Here is a 25,846-nt window from a genome sequence, read left to right as displayed (position 1 = left end):
TGAGACACTCAATACAGGAAGTCCGAAAGGCATTAGTTTTAAATTCACACTATACTCAAAGAAGAATTTTTTGTGATGGCAAGTTATGATAAACATATCACCTAGGTACTAGAGATTATTTAAAAATACATCTTTCTCTACTTGGCTGGTGTGGCTCAGTGGACTGAGTGTCATTCCATGCACCAAGAGGTTGCTGGCTTGATCCCCAGTCAGGGCATATGCCTGGGTTTCAGGCAGGAGGCAGCCAATCAATGTTTCTCATCCATGTTTCTATCTCTCTCTCCCTCACCCTTCCTCTCTATCTAAAATTCAATAAAAATAAATAAATAAATAAAAAATAAATAAATAAAATTCAATAAAAACATGTTAAAAAATACATCTTTCTCTAAATTGTTATCACTTAGTAAAAGAGTAACTATAAAGTTAACTATTTTGACACTATTTCCAAAGGAGAATGTTCCCTGGACTCCTCACAAACTAAAATATTATGGGAAACTCTAAAATATAGATAACCAAATATTAACTCTGTGGCTCTCCTAAAACACACACACACATGATTTCATATAATCCATGATGCAATTAAATTACAGAATCTTGGATTTGGAAGCATCTTTAGAGATCTAGTGTGTAGTCAAAGCTGATGACAAATCTCTTCTATAATATCCCTTACAGTTTAATGGTCAACCATTCTTTGCTTTAACATATTCAGTAACAGAAAGCACTGTATTTCAAAGCCAACTCTTTGATTGTTAGGATTGCTTTGTGAATACTTCCACAATGAGCCAAAAATCTGCCTCCTATTTGTTCTGGTTTGATCTCTGCTACATGACATTTCTCAAAATATTTAAACACCAGTGCTCTCTAAGCTTTCTCATTGCTAAACCAAACAACCTCAATCCCATTAAATCATTATATAAAATGCTGACACCCTTGTCATCTTGATCACCCTTGTCTGATAATCTTTGGTGTTTAACTGCTACTCTTAACACATTCTGGCCAGAGCTAAAATATAGATAACCAAATATTAACAACAATACTAACAAAAATATGTGGAACGGCACAATGGAACTAAGAGCACATTAAATATAATGTAATATAATCTATAACAAATCATATAAATTAAATCTTATTCAACGCACTGTAATTTTACTTACTAGTATATAACCATAATACTGACTTTAAATAAATTAAAATGAGAGCCCTAACCAGTGTGGCCTAGTTGGTTGGAGCATCGTCCTGTATACCAAAAAGTTGCAGGTTCAGTTCTCAGTCAGGGCACATAACTAGGTTTTGGGTTTGGTTTCTGGTGAGGATGTGTAGGGGAGGAGGCAACCAATTGATGTTTCTCTCTCTTTCTCCCTTCCTTTCTCTCTAAAAATCAATGAAAACATAGCCTAAGGTGAGGAATTTTCAAAAAATTAGTTAAAATTAGTATTTTCTGGATTCTAAATGAGGCCCCAATTTCTAAAAACAGTTCCTTAGAATTTTATTAGCTGGCTATATTTGGTCCTTGAGTGCACATAATCAAACTAATAGAATATTATCTTTTCCACAGTTATGCTACTAGTGGTTAACAAATGATACTTTAAATAGAATTTTGAAATAATTACAATTTATTTGCAGAAATAAGGATATAAATTATAATTCTTACATATTCAAATACCTACTAAAGGTATCCACTTAAATGTTTTATAAGCTTCTCAAATCTAACATTCCCCAAAATAAACTGTTTTCCCACACTTCCTTGCACCCCACCCCCAACACACGCACACACAAAATCCCTGCTGCTCACTCATTTATTATTTCCAACCCAGAAAATGGCTAATCACTACAAGTTGCCCAGGCCTAAAACCTTGTTGTCATATCTTTGACTGCAATCTTTCTCCCACACCCCAAATCCAAATCTAGCACTTGCTATTTTCTCTGCCTGGAATGCTCAGCTCCCAGCTCTATCTGCATGGCTTAAATTTCTTCCCCTCCACCAAATCTTTGCTCAAATGACACTGTAGTGAGGCCTCCTCCCCAACAACTGCAAACCTAATACCCTACACTCCCTATCCTCCTTCCCTTTATCACTTATCATGTGACATATATTTTATTTGTCTGCTTCATTAGAAGTAAGCTATGAGAGAGAACGGATGTGTGATTTGTTCACTGCTGTATCCCTAATGCCTGACATATAGTAGACAGTCAAACATCAGTTGACTGAAATGACACATTCTATATACATTACAGTATATGCACAAAATAACACAATCAAGGATGCAAAGGAAATGTAAGTAGAAATAATTGATGTGTTAGGGCAGTGGACTGAATTTTTTTTAGGTAAAAGACAACTGTTAGCATTGTTTTAAGTGGTCGTTACAGCATTTAAAGTCTGTTAGTTAAGAGTTAACCTTCCACAAACATTCTGGTTTGGACACCCCTGCTTTAGGAGACCACCTCTCTCAATCTCATCCACTCCTGCCTCCCTCTCTTTTCCTCAAATTTACCATAGCTTGAAATTACCCCCATAAAGGTAGAACATAAACTTCAATATAAACATTATTTAAATTGTCATATTCCCTAGATTAAACAGGCTCACAGTTGTTTTACATTGGTTTATTTCATGAGCACGCTATCAGCCCATAATTATAAAATAACTAGTTTTCATTTTTACAGACTTACACTAATATGGTAACCATTACCTATATGTGATTATTTAATTGTTAATTTAAATAGCACAAAAATCCAGTTCTTCAGTGGTACGGATCACATTTCAAATGCTCAATGCCACATGTATCTCCTGGTTAGGTATTGAACAGCACAGATACATTACACAGAACTCTATGTATGGGGCAGGACTACTATAGACTTTTTTCCTAAAATTTTATTTTAAAGTATAAAACTTATTCAGTTGAAACACTGGCAGAGTTTAATCTTGTAATTTTCAATTCTCTACGCACGATTCTCCATGCCAGAGATTCTCAAAGCGTAGTCGGTCCCTGGACCAGAAGCAGCATTACTTAGGAACCCGTTAGAAATACAGTTGAACCTGCAACAACATGGCGGTTACGGCCGCTGATACACTCCCACTCCCACTCCCCCCCCCCCCCGCCCCCGCTGAAAATCTGTGTATAGCTTTGACTCCTCCAAAACCTAACTACAGTTGTTCTTCAGTGTCCACGGGGGATTAATTCCAGAAACCCTTTCAAATACCAAAATCCGTGATGCTTTGCTCAAGTCCCTTATATAACATGGCACAGAATAATGCATACAGTGAGTCCCGCATCCTCGGATTCACAACCTCGGATGGAAAAGACTGCTTTCAATCAGCGCTCTGCAAATGCCAAATCAGGGAGGAGGGGCTGCCAGTGCATTTACTGAAAAAAAAAATCTATTTATAAGTCGACCCATTAAGTTCAAACCTCTGTTGTCCAATGGTCAACTGTATAAATTCTTAAGCCTCAGCAATCTGCCTTAATTGGTTTTTAACGAACTCTCCAGGTGATCCAGGAGATTTTGAAGCATGCTTATTAAGTTCTAGACCACTGTTCTAAGTTTCTCTAGAGCAGTTGTCATAATATACGATATGAGGTATTACAAGATATACCATCACAGTATAAAATACTCTATAAATGGTATATCAGCTATGAACTCATACACAATCATGCTTCTAATGTCTTATAAAAGAAAAACTCAGTATTTTCAACTATTATATTAAAACGAAACCAATCATGAACTGTATTTCGTTAAAATAAATTAACACTAATTTGTTTCCTCTTCCATTTTGCAGTTCCCTTTTCACTTCCTATTAACATAATCATATTTTAATTTTTTTCTAAAAATTTTATTAGAAGTTTTTAAGTTAGGAAAAATATACAACAATGGAATAATCAGAAAAAAGGGAGTTTTCAAATTTTGTGCCAACTGAAAATTTTTTTTTTTTTTTTTATCCTCACCCGAGGATATTTTTCCATTTTTTGTACAGATAGAGTGGGAGGGAGAGAGAGGAACAGAGAGAGAGAGAGAGAAGCATCAATGTGAAGGGACACATCAAGTGGCTGCCACCCGCACAACCAACCAGGGTTGGTCCAGGGACAAACTGCAACCGAAGTACGTGCCCTTAGCGGGAACCGAACCCGGGTCTCTCCGGACCGCAGGCCGACGCTCTAACCGCTGAGCCAAACTGGCCAGGGCCCAACTGAAAATTTTAAATGAACAAATATTACTTTTATAATAAACTAATATATAAAAATCAAATATATTAGCTAGAATTACTTAAACAAGAAGTTGAAATGAAGGTTGCACAAGTGTTGTAAAACAGGCTAAGCTATTACAGTACTCTAACTCCCTCTTACCATACATCTAATACAAAATTAAATATATGCAATATCAACATGTATATTAAATATTTCTAGTCAAATTTGCTGATAGAAAACATCCTCAGAAATTTCAACTAAGAATAGTAATGCAATACATTAAAGTGATTCTGAAACCAGAGGAAAAGATCTATTCTTGGCTTACTACAAATTTGGCTCAAAAAAGAGAGACATTAAAAGCCTGATAGATTACAAATTTCTGCCACAACCAAGTGTCTACTAAGATAACTTACCAGTGGAAAATTACTTAATCGCAGTTTATGTATAGAATGTTTCAGGTGTGAATATTGCAATAGCAAGCAGATCGTTTAAAGAAATTTTATAAAAATGTTTATAACATATTGAGCATATGTGCATGGGGAACTTAAATCACACTTAATACTGCCTCAGCATATAAATGTCCACTTTCAATCAAATATCCTTCCACAAAATGAATACTGACAATGTTTGGCAGAATTTTAACATCTAAAACATTCTTCATTACTAAACACCAAGGCCACAATTTCCAAGTTTTAAATATGCTTTTTTTTTTTTTTTTTAAAGTAAAATGGTTAATATTAAGTTCTGTGTGCCGGATAGTGTTAATTATTTCTCTCTCTCATCTTGGTAGTCCTAGCACAGATCCAAGAATATAATGTACATTCAATTGGAATTTATGGAAAAAAAGGGGGGATGAGTAATAAGTTCTTTAAGTGGATTCATATATATATTTTTAAAAGTCCCAAAGATTGTCGGCTGGTGTGGCTCAGTTGATAGAGCGTCCTCCCGTGGATTGAGAGGTCCCAGTTCCTGGTGGGGACACATGCCTGGGTTTTGGGCTCCATCCCCAGTAGGGAACTTGCAAGAGGCAGCACATCTATGTTTCTCTCTCACATCGACGTTTCTATCTCTCTCCCCCCCTTTCTCAAAAAATCAATAAAAACATATTTTTTAAAAACTCCCAAAGATTACAAATTGAATTAGGAAACATGACAAATACACGAAAAGCCAAATAACCTATGACAATTAAAAATACCACGTGTCAGGACATGATAATTTGCAAAGTTAGTGACAAAGAGTGAATTAAATTCTGACCAGAGTGAGCATATTACAGACTGCAGTCTTCCAGGTTTCCTGACCAGACGGCGACACCGTATTTCGATTTAAAAAAAGAAAGTGACACAGCACTCGTCCCACCCTAAAATTATCATCAGAAGAAGGAACACAATAACTAAAGAGAATGATATAAAGAAACTTCCATACTAGGCTATCAAAGCACATGGTAGTCCTGAAAGAAGTTAGAATACACAATAGTTTATGTATCCCGGGCTCTCTAAAGGCTCCTGAAATACAAGTCTCTCAGGACAGCATCCCCTGATTTTTCCTCCTCCGCCCCCGGCCCCCACGAAGCTTTCCACTGGACAGCCGCCCCAGAAATTTCTACCAGCATCCGCAATGACAATACTCTCATCTTCCCCTCCCTTCCCTCGACTGTATCAGACCAAGGCATCTCCCTCCAGAGGAAAAAACGGAGGGCGGGGGAGGGAGGCTAGAGAGAGAGCTTGCAGCGAGGTCGATTATGGAGAAGGAAGGTGAGAAGACGCGAGGGGCCAGGGTGGAGTTCCCTCAGTTCCAGTCCAGTCTCTTAGAGGGCCTGGCCAACCCGCACCCCGAGTGCACGCCCATCGCCCGCCGAACCCGAACCAGCAGCCGGCGGACTCGAATGACAGCCCCACCACTTGTGCCGCGCCCGCTCCCCACAGGCTCCCGGGGAGACGCCTGCCCCTGCCCCTGCCCCACCAGCAACGGAGGCGAGCTCTTTCTCTCCCCTTCCAGTCCACGACGCCGATGAGTGACAGGTCCCGGGGGACGCGATCGCCAGCGCATGCCGTTCGGGACTGCTGGTACAACCCGGCGCCGAAGCCCTCCACCGGCACGGCAGGGTGGACAGAACATTCTGGACGGCCCAGGAGAACCGGGTCGAGGCCTGGCCTGCCCCAGTTGCCCCACACCCGGCGGGGGTGGCACTTACTGCGGAGATTGTGGATTAGCTCCGAGTGGCTGGCGCCGCCGGATTTCCAGGCCATCGCTAAGCACACCCGGAGCAGGTACAGGACCACCTTCAGCGCGGCGACAGTGCCTAGCAGTTTCCCCAAGAGTGAGACCACCTCCCACACGGTCACCACCCCGCTCGCGTCCCCGCTGTTGCTGCCGCTGTGACTGCCGTCGCCACCACTGCCGCCACTGCGCGCTCCCGGCATCCCCCGCGACACGCATGCGCTCTGTGACGCCGCGCGGTCTGGGGTGCGGCTGGGTGGGGCCGAAGGCGGGGGTGGGCAGGAGCCCCACGGCTCACACCGGAGGCTGCTGCGGCGACGGGGATCGGATGGGAGGCTAGGTAGACTCTGCGCCTCCGGCGCTGCCGTGTGTCCCTTTATGAGGATTCGGGCTGCACACCGCCTCCTCGCTGGGTTTGCCCTGCGGCCGGGCGGGGCGGTCCCCGGCGAGGTCGGTCGTGTGCCTGGCTGCGGCTCTGATCACTCAGCGCGGTGGCGGGATGGCGGCGGGGCCCATCTGGTTCCTCTGCTGCCGGTGGCTCCGTAGTCGCCAATGGGTCAGCTGTTGCGAGCGGCGGATCTGCTCCTATAGCTGTCCAGATTGTTAGATGGTGGGCTTCCTCCGTCCTGCCTCACCCAACCCTGTTGATTAATATTTAGGTCGGTTAGAGTCCGAGTCAGAGCTCCCTGTGGTGGAGCCTGAATAATCTTAATACAAGCACCGGAGGGCAAAGGCCTTATCTAACCCGAGTTCTCCAGCCTTTGGCTTTGCGTCAAGTACATCAGTGTTTGGTTAGCAGAGACTTTTGAGACCCTGGTTTGTTCTCAACTCTAAAGCACAAATTCAGAGAGTGGAAGAATACCATGACATATGGGCGGGCGGGGGAACACGTGGGGAATACATTACTTGTTAAAACAATACAGATGGTTAAAAATACCACAGTATCCTATGTCGAATGTGTTATTCTCCCAACACAAGTGTGCGTGTTCAGCAAATTAAGCCTCACAAATCCTACCGTTAGACTTCACACGCGCTTTATAGCTGTCATCTGTGCAAGACAATGGAAAGCCGAAAAGGAACATGCCTGTCACATCCAACTTGCTGACTCCTAATCAGAACTGAGGCTAACAGAATCCAGTCATCATTTAGTCCAATAAACTTTCAAGGAATAAAAAGATATGTCAAAAAAAAGATGTCAAGCCCTGGCCAGTTTGGTTCAGCGTTTAGAGCGTCTGCCTGCGGTCTAGAGAGACCGGGTTCCCTTCCCCGCTAAAGGCATGTACCTCGGTTGCAGTTTGTCCCCGACCCTGGTTGGATCGTGGGGAAGGCAACCACTCGATGTGTCCCTTTCACGCCTATGTTTCTCTTCCTCCCACTCTATCTGAACAAAAAATGGAAAAATTTCCTCAGGTGAGGATTAAAAAAAAAAAAAAAAAAAAAAGATATGTCAAGACATCTGCATCAGCAGCAACTTCCAAATCCTAGTTCTCATGAGATTTTGTCATATGTGATACTCAGCCTATTCGAGATATACATTACTATTTTCTGGGTTTCTATGACCATAAATGAAACCACACTCAAAACAGTGTTCATTATTTCAATATTAGTAATAAAACTGTCAATTTGGGACTAATAGTTATTCATTTAATCTCTCTGCTGTTTCTTGATGGTCTTCCATTTAAAACAAAACAAAACAAATTCTCAAGCCTCAGTAAAACCTGATATCTCTCTAAAGCTGACAACACACCGTTATGATATCGTATAAAGAAGATTTAAAAAATAAGGTAAGTCATACCTCTTGTATGCAATAGGATCTGCATTCTAATTGGGGAATCTGCATCAAAAGAAAACTAGCAACAGAGGGCAAAATTTAAGTGCTATTAGTAGTTTAAATATCAAGTGCTATGTTTATTTAGATCATGGGCTAATCAGGAAAAGATGGGAAGGAACTGGTTCTGGAAAAATGGGTAGGATTCTGAGAAGAAATAAATAAAAGGATATTATAGGTGTAATCAAAAGCACTAGAGAACCTACAGCACGGACTTCTGGGCTGTCAACGCTACATATCAAACTCATTCATATTGAGGAAAGTTACACAGCTAGGCTACAGTCGTCAAAATTAACACTGGAGTCTTCAGAATTCCAACTCCAGGCACTGACAGTGTGTGTTCACAACTTGGAAGCAAAGGACGTATCTGGCAGACAATGAGGGAGAGGTTTAGAATAATAAGTTGGTGTGTTATGGGATGTACTTCTGTAAGAAGTTAAAGACTTAGACTCTTCCATGCGCCGTGAAATGCAAAACTAAATGCTCAGGTGTGGCTCCTAGGTGGTTTCTCTTACATTGATTTTGTTTTATTTTTGCTCTTAAATTTGTTTATATTGCACAAATGCATTGTGCCAATGTGACTATTCTGATTTTGCAAATCAAGAGCAGATCTTACGGTACAAGGACCTGTATACTGTTGCCTCTGCTCATAAACTCTTTGGAGAGGAAGGGCATCTCAACTTCCTCCACTTAGGGCTGGTGGTACCCGCACAGGGGCGCAATCGAATTGGCTCTCCGCAGCCACCGTCGGCCTCCTGAGGTCCGTCCAATAAGGGCTCCGCGGGAAGAGGCGGGACTGAGAGGCGCGCGCTGTGCTTCTTGCAGTATTTCCCGCGGTTGATTTCGGCATGGAGGAAATTTATGCTAAGTTTGTGTCTCAGAAAATCAGCAAAACCCGCTGGCGACCGGTACCTTCCGGGAGTTTGCAGACCGCGGAGACCTTCGCTACAGGCTCCTGGGACAATGAGGTACCCCCCACTCCCAGGCCGGGGAGTCCCTGCCTCCTCGCTGCCTCCCAGAACCGCGCCCCCAGGCCCCGCGCGCGAATCTCTCGCGTTCTAGAGCCTGTCGCTTTTTTTCGTCCCCCGAGCCCTATATCTCTGAGCCATCGATGGTGTTCCTGAGCCTGGAATCTCGTTGTGTTCAAACTGTCCCCATACTAGCACCATTATTCTGAGATGCTTTTAAAGCAAGGTTGCTTAAAGGCAACACACATTTTTATTTTCCAGAGTTTAACGTACATTTCATCTCAAGATAAAACTTTGTGTTTTATAGGAAAATTATATTTCACTGTGGTCTATTGGAGATTTAGGGAACCTGGACTCTGATGGAGGGTTTGAAGGAGACCATCAGTTACTGTGCGGTACCCGGCACTATGGTGATGTTATGGATTTACAAGTAAGTCTGTGTCATATCCAAAAAAGGACCTTAAAGTTTGTCTAGACTCACCCCGGGTTTACAGGAAACTGAGTTCCTACAGGTTATGGTTTTCAAACATATAACAGAATCAGGGCTGGGGCAGGGGATACGGATGTAATCTTAGTTGTTTAAAAAAAACCAAAATACTATTAATTGGCTGACTAATGTGTGCCAAGCACTGTTTTGGGAACTTTGCATAAGTTGACTTAATTATCATTACATGCTTGTGAATTATTGTTGTCTCAGTTTTATCAGTGAGAAAACTGGCACTAAGATCTTTTGGCCCTAGTAAAAGTTTACCTAGGTTTAGACAGTTTAACTTGGCTAAGGTCTCAAAGCCACGAGTAAATGGTGGGATGGAATTACATTTTTATTTTTTATCCTCACCTGAGGACATTTTTCCATTTTTTGTTCAGATAGAGTGGGAGGGAGGGAGAGAGAGAGAGAGAAACATCGATGTGAAAGGGACACATCGAGTGGCTGCCTCCCACACGACCAACCAAGGCTAGGGACAAACTGCAGGCGAGGTACACGCCCTTAGCGGGAACCGAACCTGAGTCTCTCTGGACTGCAGGCCAACGCTCTAACCACTGAGCAAAACCGGCCAGGGTGGAATTACATCTTTTTTTTATTAGTCTTTATTTTATGCTGAATTTACTCCCGGACCATAAGTTTTTGTTTCTTCAGTTTCTTCTGGGATATCTTTTTCTTCTATGCAAGCTCCTCTTCTGATTTAGGAACAATCTGCTCTTTCTCAGTGAGGATCATCTCAATGTGTCAGGGAGAGTTCATGTATGGGTTAATCCACCCATGAGCTCTGTAAGTTTTACAGCGCATCTTGGGAGCTTTGTTTACCTGGATGTGCTCAATAACTAGAGAATCTACATCTAAACCCTGAAGTTCAGCATTGCTCTCTGCATCTTTAAGCATGTGCAGCAAAAACTCAACACTCTTTTTGGGCCACCGACCCTGTGTCCAGCCCCACTGTTTTGCCTGGGCACACCTACCAACTGCACCATTGTAACAACGGAAAGGCACACATTGCTTCTGTAAAGTGACATCCTTCAGATACTTGGTGGCTTTTTGAATATGCATACCTTTGATGGCCTGGGCAGTTTCCCGATTGTTCTTAAAGTGAACACGAAGATTTGAACCTCTTGACTTGCATGATTTTGTGGGTTTTCTGGGTTAAGTGAATAGCGAACCATTTTCAAAGGTAACCTCTGGCTGCTTTCGGGGGAAAAAGCGGAATTACATTTTTAAATCCTGGTCTGTGTGACTTGAAAGTCTCTGCATTTTCTTCTATAGAAAGTCGCCTAACTGTGGGAATGATACTTTTCTAAAGCTTTATAGTAGTGGTGCAAAATTAATTAAATCCATTATAGTTGAATTACTTTAGGGGAAAAAAATAGTTATTCACAAAAACACTTATTTCAATAGGAGTTTTGACTTCAAATCTATCATCACATTTTATTTGCTTAGCATTTATAAGCTCTTTGCATTTAAATATTTTTATTACTGCTAATTAATTTAAACAGATGTGCTTCCCCCCTACTGATATTTCTGAATCTATAATAAACAGAAGTTTTCTACTTAGTTTTTTGACCAGGAAAGAATTGTAGCTGCTTCATCAACAGGATGCGTAACGATTTTCCTTCACCATCCAAATAACCAGGTAAAGAAATTTTGTTTGAAAACTGAATTTGTATTTTAATTATTATTATTTTTTTTTTATCCTCATCCGAGGACATTTTTTCATTTTTTGTTCAGATAAAGTGGGAGGGAGAGAGAGGAAGAGACAGAGAGAGAGAAAGAGAAGCATCGACGTGAAAGGGACACATCGAGTGGCTGCCTCCCACACGAGCCAACCAGGGCCGGGGACAAACTGCAACCGAGGTATGTGCCCTTAGCGAGAACCAAACACGGGTCTCTCTGGACCACAGGCCAACCCCTTAACCGCTGAGCCAAACTGGCCAGGGCATATTTTAATTATTTTTAGGTAGGCTTAAAGAATACTGTACTTAATAGTAACACAAATAATAAAATCTTATAGTCTCAAAACATGGAGGAGAAAAATATTGTTATATTACCCATCTTTTAGTAGATTAATTCTAAAACTGTGTTTACGTAAACTTTTATTGAAATTGGGATATCTCTTAAATTCTGTTAGTTTAGACCTAACATAGTATTCTGGCAAGTAATTTTTCTGTAATTCTCTCTTGTAAGTTCTTATTCTGCTCTTTGAAGAAAAAGCACCTTCTAGTTTCAGGTATCATGAGAGAGAACAGGAACGTCTACCTTGCTTTTGTGGCTAGAACCTCGGTTTTATTTAGAAGAGAGGATACTCTGAAGACTTGACATTTTTTCGTTTTTTAGAAATGAATTTATTGGGATGACATTGGTTAATAAGATTATGTGGGTTTTAGGGGTACAATTCTACAATACATCATTTGTACATTGTATTGTATGTTCACCACCCCAAGTCAGTGAAGTCTCCTCCCATCCGCATTGACATTTTTTCAATGCCTTTCTTATGTGCTAAAGCCCAAGACTGCTAACCTTCACTGCATAGTGGTGAGGGCAATCCTTTACAATAGCCCCACTGGTAGTAGCAGTTTTAAGTTGATGGAAGAGAGTGCTTATTTAGATTTTGGATTTAATAAAGGTCCCCTTGCCCTGGCCAGTATGGCTCAGCAGTTAAAGCATCAGCCCGTGGACCAAAGGGTCATGAGTTCAATTCCAGTCAAGGTTACATACCTGGGTTGCAGGGTCTATCTCCCGTCTATGGGTTGTGTGGGAGGCAACCAATAATTGTGTCTCTCTTACATCGTTGTTTCTCTCTCTCTCTCTCTTTCTCTCTCTCTCCCACCCCCTTTCTTCCTCTCCCCCCCCCTCCCTTTTTTCCTTCCACTCTGTCTAAAAATCAGTGGGAAAATATCCTCAGGTGAAGATTTAAAAAAATTTTTTTTTCTAAAGGTCACCTTGCTTATAAGCATGCCTAGTAAATATAAGACCAAGATCTTTTTATATATTTACTTACTTATTTTTAAATATATTTTTATTGATTTTTTTTAGAGCGCGAGGAAGGGGGAGAGAGATAGAAACATTGATCAATGTACTCCTCCTACTGGAAATCGAGCCTGCAACCCAGGCATGTGCCCTGACTGGGAATTGAACCAGGACCTCTCAGTCCATGGGACAACGCACAATCCACTGAGCCACACCAGCCAGGCTAAGACCAAAATCTTAATTGTTGTTCTTCATGGAGTCATTTAGAAAGTGCTATTGTGATTTATTTCTTAGATGTAGACTAATTCCCTGAAGAATTTAAAGTTGATTTTGAACACACAACTACCTGATACCTCAAAACCATTTCTTTAGTTTGAGATAAGTCTGGGATATTTTTGAACAATATTCCTTTAGAATCTAATCCAGTATATACAGATCTTTGATTAGGATCTAGACTTTTGTATTTGGAAATACAAAGGAAAAAGTATAGAATTATTCTTTTCCTAGAAGGGCGTGAGACAGTTTTAAAACACGCCCGGCCGGTGTGGCTCAGTGGTTGAGCGTTGACCCATGCACCAACAGGTCGCCAGTTCGATTCCTGGTCAGGGCACATGCCCAGGTTGTGGGCCAAAACCCCAGTGGGGGGCATGCAGGAGGCAGCCAATCAATGTTCTCTCTCATCAATGTTCTGTCTCTCCCTCCCTTCCACTTTCTCTCTAAAAAAAATAAATTAATAAAGAAAAAAATTTTAAAAATAATAAAACTTTAGTTGGGGAAAAGTGCTAGTTTTTTAGAACTCTGCGTTGATTAGTTATATCCTCATTCCTGACCCCTAGACTCTGTCAGCCAGCCAGCAGTGGACCACAGCTCACCACCACACGGGTCCTGGCAGTTCTTCCTATAGCAGTGCACCGTGCACAGGCGTTGTGTGCAGCAGCCCAGAGATTGTCACAGTTGGAGAAGATGGTCGAATAAATCTCTTCAGAGTTGATCACAAGGAAGCTGTGAGAACTATAGGTAAGAAAAATCTATATATATATTTTGGTTCTTCACATAGGAAATGAGTACCTACCTTGTACTAAGTAGATACAGTGCTAGGTGTTTGAGGAATAGAGAAATACACAAAGCAGAATCCCTTTATTAAGACAATATGTTGATAAGTCATGTATGACTGAGTGACTGCAAAGGAGAGAAAAATTGTTTATTTGGCTGGAGTGGGTTATTGGATAAAGAATTGAAGGGCAGGTGGCAATTAATTTAATCAAGGTTCTAGATCATAAATAGCTAAAAGATGGCACACCCGACAAAGAGAATAGTGTGGAGGCAGGATAAAGCCATTTAGAGAGTAACCGAAAATGTAATTTGACCTGATTTTAGATATTTATATAGAAGAGGTGAGAGATGAAGCAAGGAAGCTAAATTGGGGGCAGGTTATGAAAAGTCTAATGCACAGCCATTGAGGTTACATTTTGTTGGGTGGACAACTAAGGAGCTGGGGAAAATTTTTGAGTAAGTGGGTGATATGCTCCATGTCGTGCTTTAAAAGGATTATTCTAGTGTAATTCTCTACTGTGTTTCACAAAGACTTGCCTGAGGAGATTTTTAATAGTTCACCAAACTAGACCTGAATCAGAACCTCTATGGATTGAGCTCATGAATTATGATTTTTAGTTCTGAGTGGCATCACTTGTTTAAGGACCATTGCCTGGTGGCAGTTTGGAGGAAGGTGACAAAAGTCTATAATTATATGCTAACTTATGTGGTCTAAGCTTAAACACTTATGAAGAAGGAAAGGGCCATTATAACAATCAGGAAGGTTTTCATAGAGGAGAGAGTCTGAGAATAAAGTTGAATATATTTGAGATGAGTCAGCAGAATAATACATCAGAATGAGCTCTGTAGGAAGCAATGGGTTTTGACCCAATAGAATAAATGGAGGTTCTGGGTTAAGCACTAATCAGAAATAAATCTGCATGTAGAAGGAGCTTGAGCAGCTGTCCCAGAAATGGAGAATAATAATTATAAGTGGAAACAGAAATACATATGTGAAAACTCAGCCTATCCTTGGAAAATAGTTTAGGTGTCCTGTGATAGTTACCTATCAAAGGAGAGTTCATTTTAACGTGTGTATTTTGTGTGTGTGTGTGTGTGTGTGTGTGTATGTGTGTATGTGTATATATATATATAATTTTTTTTTTTTTTTTTTTTTTTTTGGTATGTGCCCCTAGCGGGAACCAAACCCAGGACTCATGGGTCCACAGGCCAATGCTCCCAACTGCTGAGCCAAACCGGCCAGGGCTGTATTTTTTTTTTTTTTATCCTCACTTGAGGACATTTTTCCATTTTTTGTTCAGGTAGAGTGGGAGGGAGAGAGGAACAGAGAGAGAGAGAGAAACATCGATGTGAAAGGAACACATCGAGTGGCTGCCACCCGCACAACCGACCAGGGCTGGGGACAAACTGCAACCGAGGTACGCGCCCTTAGCGGGAACCGAACCCGGGTCTCTCGGGACCGCAGACCGACGCTCTAACCGCTGAACCAAACCGGCCAGGGCCGAGGACGTTTTTTGATATTTTGTTCAGATAGAGGGGGAGAGAGAGAGAGAGAGAGAGAGAGAGAGAGAGAGAGAGAAACATCGACATGAAAGAGACACATCAAGTGGTTGCCACAAACACAACCCAACCTGGGCCAGGGACAAACTGCAACCGAGGTACGTGCCCTTAGCAGGAACTGAACCCCGGTCTCTCTAGACCGCAGGCCTACGCTCTAACCGCTGAGCCAAAACGGCCAGGGCCAGGGCTGTATATTTTTAATAGACATTAAACTGTGACCTATTTAAAATTTCACCTGTAATATTTCAATTAAAAATAATGCATTTTTAAAATAAGAATCAGAATATAAAGAACATGAATTAAGATTTTTATGGCACAGGGGGATGGACCCATTAACACACACTACTGTTTTCTTAATTTGTAGACAATGCTGATAGCAGTACACTCCATGCTGTAACTTTCCTTCGAACTCCTGAGATTCTTACAGTAAATTCAATTGGACAGTTGAAAATATGGGATTTCAGACAACAAGGAAATGAGCCCTCTCAGATATTTTCACTGTAAGTTTTTTGTTGTTAATCCTCACCTGAAGATATTTTTCCATTGATTTTTAGATACAGTGGAGAGAGGGAGGTGGTGAGAGAGAGAGAGGAGAACATAGATGTGAGAGAGACACATAGATTGGCTGCCTCTGGCACGACCACGCCTGGGGCTGGGATCGAACCTGCCACCCAGGTACGTGCCCTTGACTGGGAGTTGAACCCAAGAGTCTAGTCCGAAGGCTGACACTAACTGCTGAGCCAAATTAGCCAGGGCAAACTGTATGTTTTGATTTGTAATTTTAGTAGTGTAATGCAAAATTAATTTGTTTAATTATAGCAATTGACTTTAAACCATATTGTATTTTAATTGCATTCTAAGAAAATAATTTCTATTTAAGTTTGGTAAAGCAAGTATAATTTGATGGTTTGCTACTACCAGCCTGCATTTAGTAAGTATGTGCTGTCTTAATTCAGAGCTTTTATCTCTGAAGTTTGTATTATTTAATGGGGAACTTATTTTTGCTCATCAAATGATTCTATTATAGTGAGTATAATACACTCTAGCTATACTATGAGTGGGAGAAAAATAAAATCCAAGATTTTTTTTCTTTATTCTTTACCCAAGGATATGTTTTGTATTGATTTTTAGAGAGAGAAATGTGAGAGAGATATTGATCAGTTTCCTTCTGTATGCTCCCCGATTAGGGATCAAACTTGCAACTCAGATATGTGTCCTAATAGGTATCAAACCGAAAGCCTTTTGGTGCACGGGACAATGCTCAGCCAACTGAGTCACTCTGGCGGGCAGTATATCATGTTTTTAAAAGCCAAGAAATGAAAATGTGTTTTACACATCATACCATCAGATTATCTTGCTTCCTATGCCTTGCAAATTGAAGAGAAAATGAATAACTTTGGCCCTAACACCTTCCCTTCCCAAATTCTAATATTTAGAAGTATATTTAATATAGTCAATTTTTGGACATGATTTAAATTTATCCAGCAGCTCTAGCCACAAAGATATAATTTAGTTACTAGAATAAAACCTGTTTCATAGATTATGCAAAGATAAAGTATACTTTACAACATGTTTGTTATTGTTTCTCCCATAAAAGGACTGGTGACCGAGTGCCACTGCACTGTGTTGATAGACATCCCAACCAGCAGCATGTTGTGGCTACTGGTGGCCAGGATGGAATGTTGAGTATTTGGGATGTTAGACAAGGTACTATGCCTGTGTCTCTGCTGAAGGCTCATGAAGCTGAAAGTAAGTGTTATGGAAATAGATGAGTTTCTGTTCAGTGAGTTATATGATATATTATAAGCAGCTCTCCATAACGGTACATGTGGATTGGTTTGCATCATAGCTTTTGGCTGAATTGTATAAATTTATAATAATTAACTTATCCCTTTTTATTTGACATTTAAGTTCTTTTTTTTTTTAATCCTCATTTGAGGATATTTTTCCCGTTTATCTTTAGAGAGTGGGGGGTGTGGAACATCTATGTGAGAGAGACACATCGATTGGTTGCCTCCCGCATGACCCTGACCAGGGCCAGGGATGAACTGCAACCGAGGTATGTGCCCTCGGCTGGAATCGAACCTGTGACTCTTTGGTCTATGGGCCGACACTCTAACCACTGAGCCAAACCAGCAAGGGCTGTTTATTGATTTTCAAACAGAGAGAGAGAGAAAGAAAGAGAAACAAACATCGATGTGAGAGAGAAACATAGATTGGTTGCCTTCTGCACACGTCCTGAGCAGGGATCAGACCCACAATCTTTCTTGGTGTATGGGACTACGCTCCAACCAACTGAGCCTCCAGGCCAGGGCTTGTCTTTCTTTATTTTACAGGAACAGTAGATACAGTCATTCCTCGCCACTTCGTGCTTCGACTTCATTCTTGTGGTTTTTCAAATATATTCATTAAAAAGTTGATCAAGACAGTGAAAATGATACAGTGTGCACTCGGTTGTCTGAGTCAATTATGCACCCCTATATTACAATTAAAATTAAAATTACTGTACATTTGGACTGTAGGCCTATGTATTCGAGCACCCCAGGAATCCTTCAACACCAGGTGAAACCGCTAGAGTCTGGAACTGATTAACCGCGATAAACGAGGGACGACTGTATTGGTTTTTGTCTGTCTGTTGGTTTGTCTTCTGATATTGGTGGGGAATTTTTGGCTGGACAGAAATTTTCATATGACCATTATTTGTCTTCGATATCATGAATGGATTATGGTTTAAAATTCTGACTTGAGAGAAGTTTCTTTTAATGCGTGAATAAAAGTACAGAAGAGCAAACATTATTACCAGTATTGTAACTTCTGTTTAATAAGTTTCACATTATTACCTTGGAAAGATAAATGACTTATAAGATTATATTTAAGATAAAGTAAATATAAGGATAGAACATTTTTTTCCCTCTCTCTTTTATAGCTATGTCCAGAAAAAAATGAATAAAAAGGAATAGGGTGTGCCCTCATAGGGTCTGATGTTGGCTAACCCAGTGGTAGTAGAATTACAAATTTTATATCTCTTCTTACCAGTCCCTTTTTACTATCAGCCTGTATTATTGTAGTAAACACAAACATGTGGTGGATTGTAATGTATTACTTTGAATTCATCCGGGCTCTTTTCTAGAAATGAAATAAGGTGTTTTATAGAGGTTTATATTCTAATTTGAAAATAAATAAATACTTAAGAATCTAGATTTGGGCATTAGCTTGTGGCTCTACAGGTTGTTTTGTTTCGCTTTGTTTTGATGAAACAGTGTGAATGCACTTTATACAGGTACTCACCCAAAACACATTCCTTTTCTGCTAAAGAAGGTGACCTTTTTGTGTTTTGTGACATGATATTTAATTGTAACTGTCAGAATGAAAATTGCCAGCTTGCAAACATGTGCCTTGTACTTTTTGTTACACCTCAGGCACTTTCTATGCTGCCTCTTTAAGATCACCTAACCCAGAATCACAGAACCCTTGTTCACAGACCTGTTTTATCTGCATGCTGCAGAGAACTTCCTAAGGCACCCTGGCCACTCACTGGCTCCCAGATGTCTTTTGGCACACAACGGTCCCTTAAAGTTTAGAGCTTGAGGAGTCCTCAATTTCAAATTGGTTTTTTAAAAGCCCTCCATCTCAAACAGACCCTAGATTCTTGCAGCATTTCTAGGTTTTTGGTTTGGTAGAAGCTAGTTGCTATTTCTGTGATACAGAACAGAAGTATCCAGAGTCCAGGCATGAGTCAAATTGGACTCAGCCTCTTAGAATTTCACTTGTATATTACTTTTATGGTCTTCTCTCTCAGTCTTTCCAATAACATAACCTGCATATGTTAATTGAAAATGAGAACTTAAACCAATTAAAAAATTTTTTTTCTTTTTTTATCCTCACCCGAGGACCTTTTTCCATTTTTTTGTTCAGATAGAGTGGGGAGGGAGGGGGAGAGAGAGAGAGGGACATCGACGTGAAAGGGACACATCGAGTGGTTGCCACCTGTACAACCCAACCAGAGCTGGAAACAAACTGTAACCGAGGTACGTTCCTTTAGCGGGAACCGAACCTGGGTCTCTCTGGACTGCAGGCCAACGCTCTACCGCTGAGCAAAACCGGCCAGGGCCCAATTTAAAAATTTTTTTCAGAATTATCCTATTGCCATACTTTTACATTAAAAAAATGTAATAAGTCAAATGATTAGCATTTATTTTGATTCTTTTGCTGGCGTAATACACATGTAGATTTACTTGGCTTTTTTATCCTATCTACATGTTATAGCCTTTTGGAGAGTTATGGTATGGTTCAATTCTGAAGCTTTTGATTTTTATCACAGATTTGGGGTTTGAAGGTGTGTGATGGAAGTTAATGAAACATGATGCCTAGAGATAGGGCTTTAATGCTCATTCAACTAATCAGCACAGCATAAGCATCTTGGTTCTTTTCTTTTAGTGTGGGAAGTTCACTTTCACCCATCCAACCCAGATCATCTATTTACCTGTTCCGAAGATGGATCCCTGTGGCATTGGGATGCCTCCACAGATGTGTCTGAAAAATCATCACTCTTTCACCAGGGTAAAAAGTTTCAATGAAGATTCTCGTGTGTAATTTTATTATACTTTTAAATACCAGATTAGAAATTCTCCGATTTTTCACATTAAATGTTGCCATTCTCCTGCCACAGGATAAATTCTAGTATTTTAGAGGTTGAACTCTGCCAGCTACTTACTGCTATATTGCTGTTGACTGGAGATGCTATAAGCTGGTTGACTTTGGATAACTGGGGATTTTGTTTGTGAGTTCATTGTCCTGAGCCCTCATGTCATAGGATAGGCATTAACAACTCTTATATATTATATTACCATGGGTGTGTGGCAAGGCAAAAGTTGATCTTTTATGTATTATGGTACTGATTTCTCAGGCTAAAAGGCCTTGTTTCCTGATTAAAGACAGAGGTAAGTAAAGGTCAGCCAAAAACCATACACTTGTAATCAAGGGGTATTTTGTTTTGTTTTTGGCATTTTCTAAGCTTCCTGTTTTTGAGTTTGTCTGTTATTCCAAAATTCATTTATTTGTTCATTCAGCAAATTTTTTTCAAATAGTGCTAGGCATTATTCTAGGTGTTGGAGCTTACAACAGTGAGTAGAACTAAAATTCTCTGCACACATAAAGCGAATATTTTAGCAAACAGTAAATAAATAGGTAATGTTTCAGTAAAGGTCCTGTCAGAATAACAGAAACTATCCTAGATTTAAAATGGAATTGGTTTCACATGTTAGAAGGGCTTAAAAGAGCCCTGGCCGGTTTGGCTTAGTAGTTAAAGCATCGGCCAGCAGACCAGAGAGTCCTGGGTTCAGTTCCTGCTAAGGGCACGTACCTCGGATGTAGTTTGTCCCTGGCCCCGGTTGGGGTCGTGTGGATGGCATCCAGTCAATGTGTCTCTCGTGTTGATGTTTTTCTCTCTCTTCCTCCCTCTTTCCCTCCCGCTCTATCTGAAGGTAAAGGCAAAAATGTCCTCGGGTGAGGATAAAAAAATAAAATAAAGAAGGGCTTAGAAGAACAAAAGGGAAGCGGAGGGAAGTGGGAAGAGCAAATAGAAAGAAAAAGTAAAGCCTAGAAATAAAAGATTTAATACCTCTGCTGCTGCAGCATTGGAAGTGCTGTCAGAGTTGGTTCTGGATCAGGAGAAAACGTGTCACCTTGGCCAGAGTTGGAATTACTGCCAGTATTGTTGCCAGAAACCGGGAGTTTGTGCCCTTATTCACCTTCCAATCACCCACAGTAGTACCTCCCATTGGCAGGGGCCCCCTGGAAGCAGATGACAAGGGAGCCTGGAAAATGGAGTTTGCCCCTATAATACATGGTAGAGCATGAAAACAGGGAAAGGGGAGTAAGAGCAAAAAGGAAAAAAGCTGGGCCAAACACACTGCTAACTGTGAAGAAGAGTGAAGCAGAGTAGAGGATAAAAAATTAAGGGGGAAGGGATGCTCTACTATAAGGAGCAGAGACCTGACAGAAGTACGAGTCACATGAAAGCATTCCAGGAGAAGGAAACAGTAAATACTAAGGACCCGAGACAGGCAGAAAACAGCAAGAAGGCTAGTATGGCTGCAGTGAGCGGGATGTGGGAGTGGTGGGGGATTAGGAGAGGTAGCTGAGAAAGGACCATGATGAGGACTTCATTTATTTATTTTTCTTTATTGATTTTAGAGAGAGAGGAAGGGAGAGGGAGAGAAAGTTAGAAACATCAATGAAAGAGAACATTGACTAGCCGCCTCCTGCATGCCCCCCACTGGGGATCGGGCCCACAATCTGGGCATGTGCCCTGACCAGGAATCGAACCAGCGACCTCTTGGTGCATGGGTCGAAGTTCAACCACTGAACCACACCGGCTGGGCCATGATAAGGACTTTAGATTTCATTTTAAGGGTGATAGAAAGCCATCTGAAAATTTTGAGTAGGGGAGTGTCATCATCTGACTTATGTTCCCAAAATATCACTGTGACTACTGTATGGAAAATGGACTATGGGGAGAGGGATATAAAAGTGGAAGCAGGGAGACCAGGTAGGAGATTTATCACAGTGGTTCTAATAAAGTTAGTTTCATAGTATGCAAGTGTAATGTAAAATATAGGAGCAGTAAAAGATGAAAAACCAAGGGGGAATCTGAAACGTCTCCAGAAAAAGGTGTGGAGAAGAATGGATTGAATAGAGCATGTAGCATGTTTATGCTAGCTTTATTTATGGAGCAACTAATAACTTCATCCAAGGATTAACTAAGCACTTGGTTTTTACTTCCTCCTCTGCCCCCACTATCTAACATTTGAAATTGTACTGTTTGAAGAACCTTTGTTAGGCTAGAAATAAAACCATTTACTATATTCTATGTCTAGTATTGCAAGGCACTGTGAAAAGGTGAAATTTTTTTCTTTTTTTTTTAATCTTCACCTGAGGATATTTTTCTCTTTATCTTCAGATAGCGTGGGAGAGAGGGAGAGAGAGGAAAAGAGAGAAACACTGACGTGAGAGGGACACATGGACTGGTTGCCTCTCACACGACCTGACCAGGGCAGGGCACAAACCACAACTGAGGTGTGAGCCCTTGGCCGGAATTGAACCTGAGAGTCATTGTCCATGGGCCAGTGCGCTAACCACTGAGCAACCAGCCAGGGCATGTGTAACTTACTAAAAAATAGTTATAGAGAAAAGAGCATGGAAAGTTAAATCATAAGAAATGTATAACTAGTAAAATGAGTAGTACATACAATGCTGAGGGTTCCCAGAAGGGAGAGAGAAGGATGAACTGTTGTCACCTTCAAATGCTTAAAGAAGGAAGTTGAGATGAGCTATCAAGAATTAACAAGATTTGGCCCTGGCCGGTTTGGCTCAGCAGTTGGAGTATCAGCCTGCAGACCAGAGAGTCCTGGGTTCAATTTCCGCTGGGCCCTAGCGGCTAGGGCCATGTACCAAAAAAAAAGAATTAACAAGATTTAAACCTCACTCTTCATTTAGCTTGAAGACATCAGGCACTTTGCCTTGGATTCCCAGCTCTTAAGCACAGAGCCTGGCACATAGTTACTCAGCCATATATATATATTTTTTCTTTATAAATTTTTAGAGAGAGGGGGAGGGAGAGTGTGAGAGAGAGAAACATCGATGAAACAACATCAATTGGCCATCTCCTGCATGCCCCCCACAGGGAATCGGGCCCACATCCTGGGCGTGTGCCCTGACCGGGAAATGAACTGGCGACCTCTTGGTGCATGGGTCAACGCTCAACCACTGAGCTACACTGGTTTGGCTCAGCCATTTTTTAAAATAAATTAAATCTGTCTTTATTGATCCGGCAGAAAGTTGAGGTGGAAAGAATACTTCAAATAATGGCTTAAACTGAAATATACTGCTTCTGTCTCATTTCTATATTAAATACAAAGTACTGTTAGAGATAAAGGTTTATAATCTGGTAGTCTAAAATTCTACTTATAAGAACAATTACCTAAAATAAAGGGTAAAAATAGATTTAAAGCGCCCTGGCCAGTTTGGCTCAGCGGTTAGAGCGTCGGCCTGCGGTCCGGAGAGACCCGGGTTCGGTTTCCGCTAAGGGCACGTACTTCGGTTGCAGTTTGTCCCCGGCCCTGGTTGGTCGTGCGGGTGGCAGCCACTCGATGTGTCCCTTCACGTCGATGTTTCTCTCTCTCTCTCTCCCTTCCTCTCTCTCCCTCCCACTCTATCTGTACAAAAAATGGAAAAATATCCTCCGGTGAGGATAAAAAAAAAAAAAAAGATTTAAAGCAAGTTGACTATATTTTATTTTTTCCTTATTTATTCTACTTTTCTTCTGACCATTTGGCTGTGTGTCTGACACTTTCCATTAAAGAATGAACAGAAAGACAGGGTCAATGTAAATCTGCTTTGCCTGAATATCAAGTTTGACATCCATATTATTCCCTGGAAATCTGAGTATTTAGTGTCACCGAGTAAGCCTTTGGTCAGAAATGGTGATATGTGGTACTGGAGCAATCAGCCTAGTATTCTGAGAATTAAGCAAGTTTAAGTCATTGCCTTTTAAAAATATCAATAGAGCCTAGCTGGCGTAGCTCAGTGGATTGAGCATTGACCCATGGACTGAGAGATCCCAGCTGATTCCCTGTCAGGGCACATTCCTGGGCTCGATCCCCAGTAGGGGGCCCATCGATGTTTCTCTCTCACATCATTGTTTCTCTCTCCCTTCCTTTCTCTAAAAAAATCAATAAAAACTTATTAAGATATATATGTATCAGTAGGCTTTTGGATGTTCACTAATATAAAATTAGTCTTGAATGTTTCTTTCCCCTCCCCCCTTTTTTTCTCTCAGGAGGAAGAAATAGTACTATTTTGTCTCATAGCATTAGTAACCAGGCTAATGTTCACCAGTCTCTTATAAGCTCCTGGCTCAGCACTGATCCTGCAAAAGACCGCATTGAGATCACAAGCTTGCTTCCCAACAGGACTTTGTCTGTGAACAGTTTGGATGTTTTAGGTCCTTGTCTTGTTTGTGGAACCGATGCAGAAGCAATTTATGTTACTAGACAACTTTTTTCATGAAAATACTATAATTATAAGATTTCAGATAAAAACATACAGTTAGCCTTTCAAATTCCAACTTCTGTGCAAATTTTTATTATTGCAAAATGTGAAATTTGCAGGGGTAGCATCAGTAAACTATTGTTAATGGCAGTTCCCAGTTTTGGATTTTGTTAGTTGGATATTCCCCTAACAGTTGCAAAATCTGATAGGTGACTGATGGCAAAAGAGTGTGGACTTGTGGAAGAACATCAGAGGGATCCTTGTGTTGATGAATGCACTGCCTTCAAACAGACTCTCCTGGAGAGCACATGGAAGCTGCTCTTTATTTTTGATATTGTGAGGCTCATATCACCAATGTGTTCCTATGCTTTTTATCAACAGTATGTGGCAGTGTTAATGTTTTATTCTTTTTATTATAAATATTTTCTTCGATCCTTTTACATTTTATTTCTTTAATAATTTTTTTTCCGCCCTGGCTGGTTTGGCTCAGCGGTTAGAGCGTCCGCCTGCGGTCCGGAGAGACCCGGGTTCGGTTCCCGCTAAGGGCATGTACCTCAGTTGCAGTTTGTCCCCGGCCCTGGTTGGTCGTGCGGGTGGCAGCCACTCGATGTGTCCCTTTCACGTCGATGTTTCCCTCTCTCTCTCTTCCTCTCTCTCCCTCCCACTCTGTCTGTACAAAAAAATGGAAAAATGTCCTCGGATGAGGATTTAAAAAATAATAATAATAATAATAATTTTTTTTCCGTTATTGACTTTTAGAGAGAGAGGAAGGGAGAGGGAGAGAGAAACATCAATGAGAGAGAACATTGATTGGCCACCTCCTGCATGCCTCCCATTGGGGATTGGGCCCTCCATCTGGGCATGTGCCCTGACCGGGAATCGAGCCAGTGACCACTTAGTGCATGGGTTGACGCTCAACCACTGAGCCACACCGGCCGGGCATACTTCTTATAAACTTTTCCAGAAAGAATTGAGTAGAACAGAAAACTAGCTAATTTTTTTTTTAAGGTGAAAATGTTTTAACAGGTTCCTTTATTAGAGTATGTTGAACAGAACTATCAAACTGCTTATATCCAACTTTATTTTTCTTGAAAAGAAAAATACATTTTTCCTAAGGATTTTGCTTTTGTTTAGTTTTATAGTGTAGTCCAAAATTGCTAAACTGGACTTTGTGCAGTAAAATAGAATTCAACATTGATAAGTGAGCCAACTTCCAAACTAAAATTTGATAGGTAACATGTATGAGACTAGTGTCACGGTGAGGTAAGAGTAAAGAATTTTGCCATCTTTTGCCTTATTCAGAATGTTAATTATGACCTACCACAGTGTTTTAAGATATTAGTAAGACATTGTCTTTCCATAGTTTGTTAGATTAAATGCATTATTGAAGTGTGTTTTCTTGACTTTGTAATTCCAATAATAGTAATTATGTTCAAGTTTTACTTTTCTCTCCTAATAATTTTCAGTTTTTTTCATGCTACCTTATCTCAGGGGTTTTTGTTTTTGTCAGCATTTACAAATGAAGTAA

At 40.8% G+C, this 25,846-nt stretch overlaps 2 protein-coding genes and 1 pseudogene across 6 annotated transcripts in view; 1 reads left to right on the top strand and 2 right to left on the bottom strand.

Annotated features, from left to right (window-relative positions):
* The window catches only part of PCMT1 (protein-L-isoaspartate (D-aspartate) O-methyltransferase), a 77,539-nt gene extending 70,911 nt beyond the window's left edge, over positions 1–6,628 (bottom strand). For 3 of the 5 annotated variants that reach the window (XR_004957584.1, XR_004957585.1, XR_004957586.1), the window contains exon 1: positions 6,373–6,601. Coding sequence is in view for 2 of the 5 variants with exons in the window: in XM_036247968.1 (XP_036103861.1) it covers positions 6,373–6,601 (229 nt within the window). In the remaining 3 variants the exon portion in view is untranslated. Of the gene's footprint in view, positions 1–6,372 lie in introns of all 5 variants that reach the window. The other 2 variants (XM_036247968.1, XM_036247967.1) reach the window with 1 other exon arrangement.
* Positions 6,629–9,053: 2,425 nt separating this feature from the next.
* On the top strand, positions 9,054–24,543 carry NUP43 (nucleoporin 43). The gene is made up of 8 exons (XM_036248371.1): positions 9,054–9,194; positions 9,502–9,624; positions 11,243–11,320; positions 13,491–13,671; positions 15,632–15,767; positions 16,865–17,016; positions 19,705–19,827; positions 24,107–24,543. The coding sequence occupies exons 1-8, from the start codon at positions 9,075–9,077 to the stop codon at positions 24,334–24,336; spliced, it is 1,143 nt and encodes a 380-aa protein (XP_036104264.1). The 5' UTR covers positions 9,054–9,074; the 3' UTR covers positions 24,337–24,543.
* LOC118621092 lies at positions 10,300–10,853 on the bottom strand (annotated as a pseudogene).
* Positions 24,544–25,846: the final 1,303 nt, after the last annotated feature.

Source organism: Molossus molossus, unplaced genomic scaffold (genome assembly GCF_014108415.1).
Source record: "Molossus molossus isolate mMolMol1 unplaced genomic scaffold, mMolMol1.p scaffold_m16_p_8, whole genome shotgun sequence".
NCBI classification, from domain to species: domain Eukaryota; kingdom Metazoa; phylum Chordata; class Mammalia; order Chiroptera; family Molossidae; genus Molossus; species Molossus molossus.
This window is presented reverse-complemented; position numbering and strand designations above follow the sequence as displayed.

What these genes read in the sequence shown, in the direction of transcription:
- NUP43 (XM_036248371.1), top strand. Translation starts at nt 9,075, where the DNA reads ATGGAGGAAATTTATGCTAAGTTTGTGTCTCAGAAAATCAGCAAAACC. An exon ending in GTGATGTTATGGATTTACAA is followed by an intron (nt 9,625 to 11,242) that starts GTAAGTCTGTGT and finishes TTTTCTACTTAG; the next exon opens with TTTTTTGACCAGGAAAGAAT. An exon ending in TTCACCATCCAAATAACCAG is followed by an intron (nt 11,321 to 13,490) that starts GTAAAGAAATTT and finishes CCTGACCCCTAG; the next exon opens with ACTCTGTCAGCCAGCCAGCA.